Below are 13,102 nucleotides of genomic sequence, written 5' to 3'. Positions count from 1 at the left end.
AATAAGAATGGCTCATTGAGTACTCATGGTCATTTGCCTTCTTTGGAAGGAGATACGGAGGATTGCTAATGAACTCGTGCTTACTCAATGTGGTGCAGAGAATCAGGCGAAACTTCCAGAAGGCTTTCTCCTAGACATGCTTGTGCACATCTCAAGTAGTAAGCTTGTTACTGTGAAAACGTCTTAGAGAGACTTTTGATGCATGAAAAACAACTGTATTCTTCTCAGTGAATGTACTCTTTTACAAACTGAGGCAGCCTAGCACATTCCTCTCTTTTGAATTGTTAAAGTATTAGATCCCACAAGCATAATGATTTTCATTAGATAGTTTTCCTTTCTTCCTTCCTCTTCCTTTTCATCACACAAAGCTCTGTTGATGTTGGAATGAGCTGAAAACTGTGGAATCAGCTTTACTCATCTAAACGCTGAGCATGTTTACTGTGGAGAAAGAATGCACATACATCTCTACATATGTGCATCTGTATGGAGAAATGACTTCTCACCATAGTGGTGTAATGCTATTTCTTTCTCACATCTGTTTCCTGGAAGACAGATGGCCCAGAGTACACCCTTGCACTCCCTGTCTGGAAGGGAAGCAAAAATCCTGATGGAAAAAAAAATCTGATGGCACACACTTGTGTGTGCACCTCCACAGTGCTTATTTAATCTGGAGCAGCATGTGTAGAGAAAGATACATTTAGAAGGTTGACTTCAAAATCATTTAAATCACAGCCCTCTTTCTAAGTATCAGAAGATATCAAATTAGTATTGAAACTCATCCAAAAGCCTGTTTCAAATCACTTCTCTGCTGACCTCACATACGTAACCGCTGGCATTTCCAAACTTTTTTTTTAATCTGTAAAACAGGTCTGATGGCATCAGTCTTACTGACTTAATAAAGTTGGCCAAGGATGCAAATGAAGGGAGCAACCAGAAGAACCACAACAGCATGTTGGTATCATCAATGTAGCCTATCTTTGGAAGGTTGTTTTTTTTTTCTTCAAATGTTTTGAAAGAACTGTGATAATACAGTGATACAATTGTGATCACACACACACACACACACACGAGTGATCCTATGCACTGTTCATCCAGTTTCCCCCAATGTGAACCACACATCTAAAGCACAACATCAAAACAGGACATTGACAGGCTTCACAAGTGTCCCATGCATTTCTGTGTGTACAGGTCTATGTGCTTTTATCATAGGTATAGATCTGTGTATAACTTCTGTGTTCCAAGACTTAGAAATGAGTCAGTTTCTTCACATCACACCAAAAATTTGGTTTTGTCTCTATTTTAGTCATTTACAAATTAAAAAAATATTAAAAATATTTTAAGGTTTGTCTGTTTTCATTGGAAAGACAGATTTACAGAGAGACAGATCTTTCATCAGCTGGTTCACTCCCCAAATGGCTGTAATGGCCAGAGCTGAACTGATCCTCTAGGAGCCTCTTCTGGGTCTCCCACACGAATGTGTGTTCCCAAACACATGGACCACCCTCCACTGCTAACTAGGCCACAAGTGGGATACCAGATCGAAAGTGGAGCAGTTGGGACACAAATCGGTGCCCACATGGAATATTGGTGTTTGGAAGCAGAAAATCAGCCACTTGAGCCACTGCACTGGCCTCATCATTTTGTTTTTCAATTTTTTAAAGATTTATTTTTATTTGAAAGGCAGATTTACAGAGATAAAGAATGACAGAGACCTTCCATCCTCTGGTTCACTTCCTAAGTGGTTACAATGATTGGGAAACTGGGAGCTTCATCTGGTTCTCTCACGTGAATGCAGGGACTCGGGTACTTGGGCCATCATTTGCTGTTTTCCTAGGCACATTTAGCATGAAGATATACTGCAAGGACAACTGGGACTCAAATGAGTGTCCATATGGGATTCCAGGGTCGCAGGTGGCAGCTTTACCTGGTATGCCTCAATGCTGGTCCCTTGATGTTTTAACTTCTAAGTTTTGAGCGTTCTTTATCTATTCTAGGTTCATATCTGCTTTTAGCAGACATGAAGCTTGCAATATTGTCTTGCAGTCTGGTTTGTCTTTCATCCTTCTAAAAGTTTCTTTGAAAAAACAATAGTTTTAAGATTCTGATGAGACGCAAGTTATCAAATTTTCCTTTTATGAATCATGCTTTTGATGCCTGAGTACTCTTTACCTTACATCATAAAGATTTTCTTCAGTTTTTAACCTTGGAAGTTTTATAATTGGACTTATTTAGCCCATGTTCCATTTTGGGTTTTGTGTAAGGTGTGAGGCTGAGGTGTCATTGCTGAACCTTGGACAAGTGCATACATTTTAACACACATTTCTCCTTCCTACTTCTCCACATTCCTAGAGTTTATTTCATTTGCATTTGCACTTTAAATTCCACTCCTTTCATGATAATAGGTCTTTTCAGTTGTTTTACCCTTTTTTATTCACATTTCATCTCTAATTCCTGAGGTCTTATTGATTAAAAGAATGTAATTATATATGTGTCACCTCAAAAATGTGTTGAGATGTCTATCTTTCATATTTAAAATATATTGTAAGTCTGTAGGGAGGAAGGATATTTCTTCATCTTTTTCTTTGTTCTTTGTAGTATCTAGCCAAAGGTTTGCAGGTAGGAAGGATTCAATGGTAGAATCAATGGTAGAATCAAGTGAATGGAGTACTATCATCCTTATATTTGCCAAATAAAGGATATTTCTCTTTGTATATTCCAACACAATATTAATGATTTTATTTAGTTTTATTTATTTATTTATTTATTTATTTATTTATTTATATATAAAAAGATTTATTTAATGGCCAGAGCTGGGCTGCTCTGAAGCTGGCAATGAGAAGCTTCTTCCTGGTCCTCCACATGAGTGCATGAGTGCAAGAACCCAAGGACTTGAGCCCTCCTCTGCTGCTTCCCCGGGCCAAAAACAGGAAGCTGGATTGGAAGCTGAGCAGTTAGGACACAAACTGCAAACATACACATAAAACATATAATACATATATATATATGTAACACATATATTTGTATATATTGTGTGTGCACAGCAAAAAAAAAAATATGTTGTGCTATTTCCTTAGAGTAGCTTCCAGATTCTACCTTTCAGAAATATCTTTTGCATGAGTTGCTTTTTAAAAGATATCTATTAATAAACAACTCATGTCCACTACATCCATTTCATTTTGGTTTCCTAAAGATGTAGTATTTTGGAGACGATATGGAAATTTATGTGTTATTCACTTCTAGGTTTGAAAGTTCAAAAGCAAAACTGCAGGAAATGCCTCTTAATGACTTATAAGTTGTTGAAATGTTCCACTGCTTGTTCTGATTGCTTAAAGTAACATCGGGGAAAAGGCAGGTCTAAACACAGAGTCTGTGGGTAAATAACGATTCTGAGCAGTGGGTAAGCATGGCACAGGGACATATGACTGTTATAGAGTTCAAGTATTTGGACAGGTTTGCTGCAGTGCAATTGTGCAGCACTGAGTCTTGTGTTCTGCTTGTTATTTATTAGACATTATGATATACTCACCCCCCCACACACACAGAATAACCTTTTAAGAGACTGTTCTATTCATAGGTAAGAGGATTTACAGATTTACAGTGGATTTTCTGGGAGGAAATATACCACACTGAACAGGAGAGTTTTCACTTTTTGGGAAAATAAAATCACTTCATGGTAGATTTTCATATATGAGCACTTCAAAAGGTTCATAGGAAGTGTAATTAAAATTAAACTTTTTTGGTATTCATAGTTTTTCAATTTCATTGATTTTTTTTTATCATACAAATTTACATGAAACTTTTCTTTCTGTATGGAATATTATGTTAGAGAAAAACATCTGAAGAGCAACATTCACCAAATGTATATCTGCACTTTCTGTCTTTTAACAAATCATCAAGAAGAGGCAAGCAAACAAACAAGCAAAAACTAAACACCTGTTTTGCTGAGGGAAGCTGTTGAGGCTGGAGAAACTGTACAAGTTTATCCTTACCATCGAAGCTCTGCTTTTCCTTGGGCTTTGTTTGAAAATGTTCTTTATAATTTTGCTGTCAGATAAAGAGAGGGCTGGCCCTAAAGCTGAGCTGTGATTTTTATACCTTTTCTGGATAAACCCTTCCGTTCTGCCTTGTGGATGGTGCCGATCGTCTTACCTGGACTTCAGGCACTGCTTGCAGGACCCCGTCGTTCGCTGTGCTTTGGTGAATACTGGCATTATATCGCTCAGCCCTAAACAAGGGCCCAAATTGTGTCCACGAAGATGGTTTGGAAAATGCCTTTTGGAGGCACTCTTGGTTGTCTCGGGTAAGCCCAGGCATGTTCTTAGCACAGAGGCTTCATGTGAATCCTGCTGCCTGGTCTTGCCAATAGTAGCTCAGAATCTTTTCTTCATCTGACTGCTGCTGGGTACCCTGAGAGCCTCCCTGGAAAGTGACAGCGGTCAAAACCTAAGGATTATCTGTTTTGGGGATCAGCGGCCTTTAGTGTTCTATTCCAGGTAGAGCGGCTTATCGTGAATGTCTACGTGTGTTGTGACTGCCCTCTATAGGTAGGAACGCAGTGCTAATGCCAGTGCAACCCTAAACCCAAACAGAAAGGATTCAAGGACATGCAACCCTGATAGATGATACAGCATGATATAGGCTAAATAGCAAAAATTATTTGGCAAACAGTTTGTTAATTGTTTGAATAGGCAGTTGCACTTCACAACCTTGGGGTGTACACTTGACAGCAGATTATCAGCCTAATTTCTCTCTTTTTAATAAAGATTTATTTTTTTTATTGGAAAAGCAGATCAGACTTCTAGACAGAAGGAGAGACAGAGGGAAAGCTCTTCCATCCATTGGTTCACTTCCCCGAATGGCCACAACGGTCAGAGCTGAACCAATCTGAGACCAAGAACCAGGAACCTGGAGCTCTTCTTCTGGGTCTCCATGGTGGTGCAGGATCCCAAGGTTTTGGGCCATCCTTGACTGCTTTCCCAGGCAATAACCAGGGAGCTGGATGGGAAGTGGAGTAGCTAGGACATGAATCAGCACCCATATGAGATCCTGGTGCTTGCAAGGTGAGGATTTAGCCGGGCCCCTAATTTCTCTTCAACATAATTTCAGTAACAGCACGAAAGCTCAAAACTCACACTAAAACTTAGGCATAATGGTTATGACACTTTATATTTACATCATGTGGAGCTAATTAAATTGACTTTTTTTTAAAGATTTATTCATTTTATTATAGCCAGATATACAAAGAGGAGGAGAGACAGAGAGGAAGATCTTCTGTTCGATGATTCACTCCCCAAGTGAGCCGCAACGGGCCGGTGCGCGCCGATCCGAAGCTGGGAACCAGGAACCTCTTCCAGGTCTCCCACGTGGGTGCAGGGTCCCAATGCATTGGGCCGTCCTCAACTGCTTTCCCAGGCCACAAACAGGGAGCTGGATGGGAAGTGGAGCTGCCGGGATTAGAACCGGCGCCCATATGGGATCCCGGGGCTTTCAAGGCGAGGACTTTTAGCCGCTAGGCCATGCCGCCGGGCCCTAAATTGACTTTTTAGAAGTAACTAAGCATCCAGTGGCCAAGGCAAGAATTGGCTTGTAATATCATACTTCAGAACTATACAATACTTCATAAGATTACCAAGTAGATATTTAAAGGTAGAATAGATTAGCTTAGTCTTATGAAGTTACTAATGCCTGAGCAGTTTCTGTTGGGTTCAGGGGGTGTAAAAAGGTAAGGGGGTGTAAAAGGTACAGGTACCCAGGTATGTATTATCAGAATTATCAACTAGGGAGGTTTGCTTCCATAAAATGATCTGCGTGCCCCAAATTAATCTATAATTCAATATAGTCCAAATAAAAATATATCAGTTCTTTGGAGAATGTAGTAAGTTTTATTTGGTAACTTTAAAAATCATTATTTAAAATTACTTCCTTTTAAAATACAAGAAACACACAAGATACAAAGAAGCCCCGTAAAGCTCTCAGTCCCAAGAAGTTAACAAGTTGATTCTAAAATTCAATTGTTCTCTTTTTTGAAAAAGTGTGTTACTTTTTGTTTTTTTAAAAATTCATTTATCCATTTGAAAGGCATATTCTATAAAGAAAGAAGGAAAGACACAGACAGAGAGATCTTCCATCTGCTGGCCTCACTCCCTAAATGGCTGCAAGGGCTGGTGTGAGGCTAGTCTGACGCCAGGAGCTTGGAATTCTTCTAGGTCTCTTGGGTGAGTGCAGTGAAAGGGTTAAGTGTAAAGGTGACTGTACTCCTGGAAGTCTGGAATCTCCAGAGACACCAGCTCTTGTTTCCTGAAAGACCAGGAGGAAAGGCAGGCAGGAGCTAGAAAGAATCTTGGAGTTTGTAGATTACGGGAAAGACAGCTACCTTCTAGGCATGTTGTTTTATTACTGTCTGCATTGAAGTGATATGATCAGGACCCCCAACCTATACATTGTAAATTCCTATCGCATGTTTTCTGTTTTGTGTCACTGTTAGCCCCTAATCATGTACTTGCTCACTGTCACGTAGCTTTTGATTCTCTTACTATAAAAACCCCACAATTATTTCGTTAAGGGTACTTCTTGCTTATGACAAGAGGTTTCCCCTTGGACTAGACATTAAAATCATTTCACTCACCTTGGAGTCTCGCTGGGATTCATTGAACCCCAAGGACTTGAGCCACTTTCATTTCTTTCCCAGGTGCATTATCAGGGTATTAGATTGGAAATAGAAAAGCCAGAACTTGAACTGGGGTTCATATAGCATGCCAGCACCAAAGAAGTCCCAAACCACTACACCATGGTGCCAGTTCCCATATGTTCTCTTAAAACAGTTTATATGAAATACAAGAAATTTGTTCTCTTATATAAGTTAAAGAAGCAAAAGGAAAAAAATCAGCACTATGCATGTCAAGAAAAGTTCACATGCAATTTATAGGATCCAGAATATTCAAAACATTCCTGAAAAAAGAACACATTTGGAGAATGTTTAAAACTCACCATAAAATTATGATTTAGACTGTGTGATACTGGCATGAACTCAACCATATATATCAATAGAATAACTATGTGGATTTGCAAACAAATCCACATAGTTATAGTCAAATTATTTTCTTCTTAAAAATTAGTATTTATTTTGAAATGTAGGGCTACAGAAAGAGAAATGTCTTCTTCCCACTGGCTCACCCCCACATGGCCGCAACGACCAAGTCTGGGTCAGACTGAAGCCAGGAGCTAGGAGCTTAATCTGAGTTTCTCCTGTGGGTATAAGAACCCAAGCACCTGGGCCATCTGCTGCTGCTCTCCCAGGCACATTAGCAGGGAGCTAGATGGGAAGTGTAACAGTAGGACTTGAAATGGTGCCCAAAGGCAATGCTGATATCACAGACAGTGGATGTATCTACTGTACAACAATGCTGACCCTGCAAATGATTTTCAACAAGATATCAAGACAATACAAATGGGGGAAAGAACTACCTTTTCAAAAAATGGTGCTGCAACAATTGGATTGACATTCACACAAAGAAAAATTATGCCACACTAAAAATAAAAATAAAAATGAAAGCAAAATGGATCAGAGAGGAGGACTTTCAGCTCAACAATGATATTCCCACTTGAGATGCCTGCATCTCTTGTCAGACCGTGCCTGATCTGAGTCCTAGCTAGTCCGCTGCAATCCAGCTTCCTTTTAAGGTGCACCCTGCCAAGCAGAGGAGTATGGAGCCCTGCCACCCATGTGGAAAACCTGGCATTGAATTCTAGGCTCCTGGCTTCAGCCTGATCCAGCCCTTGCTATTACATGCAAATTGGGAGTGACCCAGGAGATGAGAATCTCTGTCTCTCTGCTGTCCAGACCAGCATCTTACCCATTAGGTCAAGTGCTCCCATCACACCTTCTATTTTTGGGTGGGAAATCTGCATGAGGCATCAGACAGTAAATCCAAGGGCTACGTAGAGCAGTACACCTGAAATCAGCCTTTAAGTCTCTCTGCATTAGGGCCAGATCACACTCCTGGTGCCACTCTGCAAATCAGCAATAGCTTTTAAGTCTTTCTCTCACCTTTGTTTTTACACTTTATATTCTGGTGTCATTTGACTGATACGCTTTCATTAGCACTTTCCTCAGACTTGTAAGTTAATTAAAAATTAAAAACTATAAACTTTCATTTTATATTTTGTTGAAAACTCATCTGAGTGCGCCAAGAAAACTGAATCCTCTCAATGCCTGAGAGGTTCTAGTATATACAATTTTTTTTCACCTTTGTGTTGTGTGTGTGTTAGCATTGATGAACTTTCCCTGGCTTTCTCAGATAATATATGGAAAGAGTGAATAGGTATTTTATTACCTACCAATAAGATAAAAATATCAATGCTTTCAATGAGGTATTTCGGTCCCAGCTCTTGAAAATGACAGAAATCAATTGGCTTGACGAGATCCAGGAAAATACCAAATGAGCTCAACTGCCTGAGTAACCGTGAGCCTGGCAAAGCCCAAACAATGCTCTTATCTCAGGAAGAGGAGGCTAGAGAGTCGCAGGTCCAGAGGGAGAAATAAGTTATTTTTAAAAAAACATTATTTATCTGTTTATTTGAAAGGCAAAATTAGAGGGAGAGAAAGTGTCATATCTTTCATTCGCTGGTTCATTTCCCAAATGCCAGCAGCAGTCAGTAGTGGGCCAGGCAGAAGCTAGGAGCTTTAAGTTCCATCTGGATCTCCTGCATGGGTTCACGGGCCCAAGCACTGCCATCTTCTGCTGCTTTCCCAGCGTTAGCAGAGAGCTGGATAGGAAGTGCAGCAATGGAACTCAAACTGGTGCCCATTAGGGATACCAGTGTCTTACGTAGCAGCTAAACCTGCTATGCCATAATTCTGGCTCATGGAATCCTTACAGATGCCCAACTCAGATGAGTTATAGACCAGAGAGGTTCTTGAGATGTTAATCAGCCTTAGCTCAGACTGTGGATTAAGGGTGAGCTAGGCAGTGTTTGCTGTATGTCATGGATCCTGAATATTATCTTGTTTTTTCCATACATTGTGTGCTGCAAGAATTGATGTATCCTTCACTCACACATGAACCAGACCAAGAGGCCTGCAAGCTGATCATTGACTTTGGACTGCATGCAGAAGCCAGAAAACATTCAAAATTGTCTGCCTTTTGAATGAATGAATAAACTGTTAGTTTCCCCTTATTTTTTTAAGATTTATTTTATTTTTATTACAAAGTCAGATATACAGAGAGGAGGAGAGACAGAGAGGAAGATCTTCAGTCCGATGCGTCACTCTCCAAGTGAGTGCAACAGCCAGTGCTGCGCCAATCCAAAGCCGGGAACCAGGAACCTTTTCCAGGTCTCCCACTCAGACGCAGGGTTCCAAGGCTTTGGGCCGTCCTCGACCGCTTTCCCAGGCCACAAGCAGGGAGCTGGATGGGAAGTAGAGCTGCCGGGATTAGAACCGGCGCCCATATGGGATCCCAGGATGTTCAAGGTGAGGACTTTAGCCGCTAGGCCACGGCGCCGGGCCCATAGAAAGCAGGGATCCTTATGAGCCATTTTAGAAGCTGCCTACCACAGTGACGATTTTTTAAAGATTTCAGATTGCGGGAAATTGTTCTTATGGGATCACTGACACAGCACAATAAAATTCATTTACCTACAAAACTTGAAGCTTGGTTGCCATAAGAATTTAGGGAACTGGTACTGATGTAAATGAAAGATGTCATATCTGCTTTGGCAATACCCTGCAGTGCTTACTGAGGCTGTTAGAAAAAACTGTTAGAACTGTTTGTGGTGAGATTTTGGCATCAGTAACCATTGTTACAGTTGGGTTACACTAGGCTAACTTTTTGCAGATACTTGTTGTTCCTAAGGACAGAATTGAAAACTGTTCTCACCTATAAATTAGTAATTTATTCCATAAGCGGCAAAAATTTCTGTAAATCCTTATTCAACTCAAGACTGGATAACAGCATAATATTCTTTAGGGGGCAGTAAGTTTCTCTCAATAAACCTTTTAGAATAGAATTCTCTCTTATTAGAACTCCCCTACTTGTTAAAAAGTAAGCTCTGTTCACGTTTGGAAATAAGATTGGAAATGATGAGGTATGTAACTGTCCATATGTTCTAAACTGAATAATTCTTTTTTTCTTTTTAAAAGATTTATTTATTTTGATTTCATAGGCAGAGCCAGAGAGAGAGAGACAGAGAGAGAGAGCGAGAGCGAGCCAGAGAGAGAGAGAGAAATCTTCTTTCCTCTGATTCACTCCCCAAATGTCCACACTGGTCAGAGCTGGGCTGGTCTGAAGCCAGGAGTCAGAAGTTTCTTACAGGTTTCCCGTGTGGGTGCAGGGGCCAAAAGCCTTGAGCCATTCTCTGCTGCTTTCCCAGGCCAAAAGCAGGGAACTGTACCAGAAGTGGAGCAGTTGAGATTTGAAGTGGTGCTCATTTGGGATGCCAGCACTGCAGGTGGAAACAGTTAGCTGTGCCATGGCTCCCCTTCTGATCCAACTCCCTGTGAATGCACCTGGGAAAGCAGCTGAATATGGCCCAAGTGCTTGGGCCTCTGCACCCATGTAGGAAACCAAGAAGAAGCTCCTGGTTCCTAGTTCAGCCTGGTCCAACCCTGGCTATTGTGGACATTTGGAGTAATCCAGCCGATGGATGAAGCCTCTCCCTCTCTCTCCCTGTAATTTCACTTTTCAAATAAGTAAATAAATCTTACAGAAAAAAACAATTTGTTGCATATCATTAGAGTTTTATTTTTATATGTGTGTGTGTGTGTATATATTCATACACTCTGAACTCAAATCCTGCAGAGGCCTCAGGCAGTCAGGATGCTATTCAAGCTGTGAGGATACCCTGCAGCTGGTTCTTTAGGATCCTAGAAGTTCATTGGCAGGTCTTGTTACCTGACCTGCCAATGAACCTCAAGCATGAGCAAGGAAACAAGCCATGTGCAAAGAAACATCTGTTACGCCTTAAGAAGGAGTGAGCTTTCTGTCCTAAGGCTATTATAGGAAGAGTGATAAATAACCTAATTGTTTACCTCTCCTTGTACATTGACAATGTTCTGTGTGGGAATCAGTGTGGGACATGATCAACCTCCTTAAACAACATTCAAGTCTGTTAGATATGACCATATGTTCTTCAGTTTTCAAGGGGGTATTCTTTGATTTTCACAGGGACAGAAAATGACTTGTAATCTGTCTATTTAAATTTGATTCATTGCCTATGCTCCCTGTAAGGAAAGTATAAAACCTGTAACCAAATTCAGTCTGCAGAATAGTCAACCTAGGCAACTAAGACTAATTATTTTCATTTTACAATGCACAGTCTGACCTGTTGAAAAATCCCAGCTTTGGTTTTTCAACCAGATTCTGATTTTTTTCGGTTAATAACACAGATGCACATATATAAGCATCCAGTTACATAACAAAAGTAGCATTAATCTGTATTTGTTATCAGAACTCCAGCTGTGGAGTCAGTATTTGGTCTAATTATTCAGATGCTGTTTAAGAAACGTGTCCCACACCAGCCGACCTGAGTTTGGCACAAGGCCCTGGCTCCTGCCTCCAGCTTCCTGCTGATACAGACTGCTGGGAGTGCGGGGGCATCACAGTGTTGGCTCATGTAGCTGGGTTCCCACAACCCAAGTGGCAGACTGCATGCCTAACCCTTGCTTGGCTTTGACCTAGTCCAGCTCTGGCTGTTGTTGGCATGGGGGGAGGGGGGCAGTGCATTTCTGAATTCTGTCTCTTAAACAACAACAACAACAACAAACAAAGAAAAAACCCACCCCCCAAACAAAAGCCAATTAATTCAACTTCTACTTAATTTAAAAAAATAGTTGTGTAATAATTGAATCTGATTTTTATATTATTTTCTCCACTCCTCCAGAGATGGACTAAATTCAGATTGTGTTATGAACCCCAAAATTACTACTCTAGTAAAACCCCATGTTCAGCTTTTCTTTTTTTTCAGCATTTATTTATTTATTTGACAGGCAGAGTTATGGAGACTTGGGGGAAGTGTCAGATCTTTCATTTGCTGCTTCCCCGTCCACATAGCTGTAACAGCCAGGTCAGGACCAGGCAGAGCCCAGGATCCAGGAATTCCATCTGGATCTCTGGCTACATGGGTAACAGGGCCCCAAGAATTTGGGATATTTGCAGGTTTCTCAGGGACACCAGCAGAAAGGTGGATTAGAAGCAAAACTGAACCAGTACTCTGATAGGGAATGTTAGAGGGTTAGTCTACTGCACCACAAGGCTGTTCCCCACAAGCATATGGAATTTCTGACTCACAGAAATGTAAGGTAAGTTTAAATTGGTTTAAGCCACTGAATTTGTGGTAATTTTTTAACAGCAGCAAACAATCATAGATATTGTTACTGTGTTTCTTTATAATCAATGTATACATTGATTTTGTCTTAAAACTTGACCTCAATTCGACGCTCTTAGTAGAAATGTATCGGGTATACTTTTACTCTTTCCTTAAAAAACAAAACAAAACAAAACAAAAAACCAAGAACAAAACCAAAAATGTTACTGTATGTATAAACCTACCCAACAGTGCAGCAGTTTTACTCTGGTTTTTAAGAGAAAAAAAGAGAAGCTGAGATCTTTACCAGGTTTAAGTTGGGCTGAAGATCAGCTAAAACACAGACCTACTAGTTAAATTAAAAATTTAGATGACCAGTGAGTAACTTTAGTCTAACTGTATGGAACACACAGTATTGTTAAATTCATAACACCATGACTCACTTCTTAGCCCCGGTTTATATTTAAAACCAGATGAGAGTACCTTCCTCGGCTGTTAAATCCAGAAGAAAAGCCGTCTAATTTAAAACCCAACTATTCAAAAAGACCTCGGCAAAGTTGATGTCTGGGCTCTGTTCGCTTCCTCTGGGAGGGAGTTCTAGCTGCTTCCAGGAGGGGCGCTGGGTCTGGGGGCTTCAGCCCCCGCCTGGACCGAGCACCTCTCCTTCCCAGCGGGGCCTCCCGGCGTCGGGGTCCCAGGTGGGCCAGCAAGCCCGTTCTCAACGCCGCCCCACTCTCGGCCGCTTTGGCCCTTCTGGGCTACCGGCTTCCGCAGCGGTCACATGCCTCTGATCACGTGA

At 40.9% G+C, this 13,102-nt stretch overlaps 1 protein-coding gene across 1 annotated transcript in view; it reads right to left on the bottom strand.

Moving 5' to 3' along the window:
• RGS20 (regulator of G protein signaling 20) overlaps nucleotides 1-4,374 on the bottom strand; it is a 106,248-nt gene extending 101,874 nt beyond the window's left edge. The window contains exon 1 of the mRNA XM_058668631.1: nucleotides 4,150-4,374. Coding sequence (XP_058524614.1) covers nucleotides 4,150-4,314 — 165 coding nt within the window. The 5' untranslated portion in view covers nucleotides 4,315-4,374. The remainder of the gene's footprint in view (nucleotides 1-4,149) is intronic.
• Nucleotides 4,375-13,102: the final 8,728 nt, after the last annotated feature.

Source organism: Ochotona princeps, chromosome 9 (assembly GCF_030435755.1).
Source record: "Ochotona princeps isolate mOchPri1 chromosome 9, mOchPri1.hap1, whole genome shotgun sequence".
NCBI lineage: Eukaryota > Metazoa > Chordata > Mammalia > Lagomorpha > Ochotonidae > Ochotona > Ochotona princeps.
This window is presented reverse-complemented; position numbering and strand designations above follow the sequence as displayed.